Below are 2472 nucleotides of genomic sequence, written 5' to 3' on the forward strand. Positions count from 1 at the left end.
GTTTACTGTTCTTACAGTAGCTGAATGTAAGGTTTACTGTTCTTACAGTAGCTGAATGTAAGGTTTACTGTTCTTACAGTAGCTGAATGTAATGTTTTCTATTCTTACAGTGTCTGAATGTAATGTTTACTATTCTTACAGTGTCTGAATGTAATGTTTACTATGTTTAGTCTGTTACTGATTAAAATCAGTTTAATTTACTAGAGGTTATTCTTTCCCTGCATAGTTTCAATGAAACAGCGATTACACCATATACAGTTTGTAATAAGTACCAGTGTAATTAATATAATAAAACTAACGTATTTAGAAGTAACTAGCGAGTGTTAGCGTTTCCTGTGCTGTCAGTGAATCACGTAGTTTTAACAGTGTATGATTAACAGAGTAATATAACAGTTCAGTCTCTAGGTCAGGGTATCTGGTTTGTACTGCTGAGTTACCTTAATAAAACCTCGAGCTTCACAGTAAGCTGCTCTTATTAACGTTCCTTCCCATTTAATTGGTGGAGATATTAAAGCATATAGTTTCAGGAGTTTACATTCATTTAAACTATATAAGTTATCTTCTGGTCGTATAACAATTTTAGATTATAGTTTCAGGAGTTTACATTCATTTAAACTATATAAGTTATCTTCTGGTCGTATAACAATTTTAGATTATAGTTTCAGGAGTTTACATTCATTTAAACTATATAAGTTATCTTCTGGTCGTATAACAATTTTAGATTGGAAAAATTTCTAAGTGTGGAAAAGGATGTGATAAAAACTTACAATACAGTCTGTTTTAAGTGGCTTTAATTAATTAATTATTATATCTACTTTATCGTCCCTACTAATCAATAAAAATAATTAATAATTACATATTAATATATTTCATTAACCTTAGCTAATGATGTTTCAATTAAATTCTCCTTGTAGTCATTGACAACAAGTACAACGTTCGAGTGTACAGTGATTATATCACTCAGGGAAACACGGCAGTCCTCAGATGTCAAATACCACCTTTTCTAAAAGGGGTTGCCAAGGTAACGTCGTGGAGTCGTGACGATGGCATCGTAATACATCTGGATGAAGAGTACGGTAAGTAGGTTTAATACCGTCCTATAATAAACAGTGACTGGCCACTTTATAGGACCAACACTCCACCTGATATCTCACCATAATAGCTTGGGTTATACTCCACATAAGGTGTCTTGTTCGGTTATACTCTTCGAGAAATGTGGTTTACGATTGATTCATAGACATTGGCAGTTGATTAAGGTACCATACACGATGTTGAAATCCATAACTGTGCTGACGAAGGAAAGTGCCGAAACCGTTGTCATGTCACTTGAACTAGTTCTGAATAAATTACTGTCTCCTAAGAACCCTTGTCTTCCAAGGTGGAAATTCAACGTTGTGGACATGATTTGAAAAATGTCGAGAAACACCTTTTGAAGGAATCAGATAAACCAACTATGTTTACCCACTCTCTTACACTACCTCCAGCATGCTATTTCTTCAAAATATCATGCTGGAGGTAGTGTAAGAGAGTGGGTAAACATAGTTGGTTTATCTGATTCCTTTAGAAGGTGGAATAACATTAGGGTGAAGATACTTCATATCTTCACCCTATAGTTAAAGTTTATACATTACGATCCTGTCATTTGTTCTTTATATTTTGCATCCAAAGCACCAGTTCAGCCAATCTTTTTCTGTTTGCATCTAAGATAAGTTATTTTGGACTAGTATCGTCTGTAACATTTAGCAATTTTTATTATGTCCATTGCTTGAAACAGTAGAATCCTCATTACTGTTCATGGAAATATATATATATATATACTAATTGAAGGAGAAAACCATTCCGCGCAGAAAAATAGATATAAGCAACAGGACAGAAATTTTATGCTGAAAAATATAAAATGTATCTTAGTTTTGAAGTAAAACTCGTATAACAAAAGATATACTCAAATTTAACTTGCCTCACAAACTGCCAAAGAAATTTATTAATCAAAATATGACTGTCAGAGAGGGAATAATATATCTATAGAATGTCAGAAAGATCTAGAAGCACCAAATAAAGAGTCCAGCAACACTGCAAGGTCAACATGTTTGTAAAATTGAATGTCGATACGATACAGCAGCGCTTTTGGAATCAATGAATTTGAGGAAATCCCGATAAAAACTAGTCAGTGTATAACTTGGTTACAGACATCGTGGGAATGTTATTAAGATAAATACATAACGATAAAAATAAAGCTCTTATTGTTAGTTTCCATTATGATAATAATATAATAGCTTGCGAGAACTGTTTACAAGAGAAAAATAAGTTTCCATAATAAATGGTAATATTAAGAACTGCTGATAGAACGTACGACAACTGCACGGACAAGAGTTAAATAATTAAACATATAATGCAACATTAATGAAACTAGCTGCAGTACCCGTCCTCTGGAAACTAGCTGGAGTACCCGTCCTCTGAAACTAGCTGGAGTAC

The 2472-nt window shown here is 33.4% G+C and overlaps 1 protein-coding gene across 1 annotated transcript in view; it reads left to right on the forward strand.

Annotated features, from left to right (window-relative positions):
- LOC111089607 (Down syndrome cell adhesion molecule-like protein Dscam2) overlaps window positions 1–2472 on the forward strand; it is a gene marked incomplete at its 3' end in the record, with an annotated part of 40153 nt that overhangs the window by 25614 nt on the left and 12067 nt on the right. The window contains exon 3 of the mRNA XM_022402429.1: window positions 915–1076. Coding sequence (XP_022258137.1) covers window positions 915–1076 — 162 coding nt within the window. The remainder of the gene's footprint in view (window positions 1–914; window positions 1077–2472) is intronic.

This window comes from Limulus polyphemus, unplaced genomic scaffold (assembly GCF_000517525.1).
Source record: "Limulus polyphemus unplaced genomic scaffold, Limulus_polyphemus-2.1.2 Scaffold6758, whole genome shotgun sequence".
NCBI lineage: Eukaryota > Metazoa > Arthropoda > Merostomata > Xiphosura > Limulidae > Limulus > Limulus polyphemus.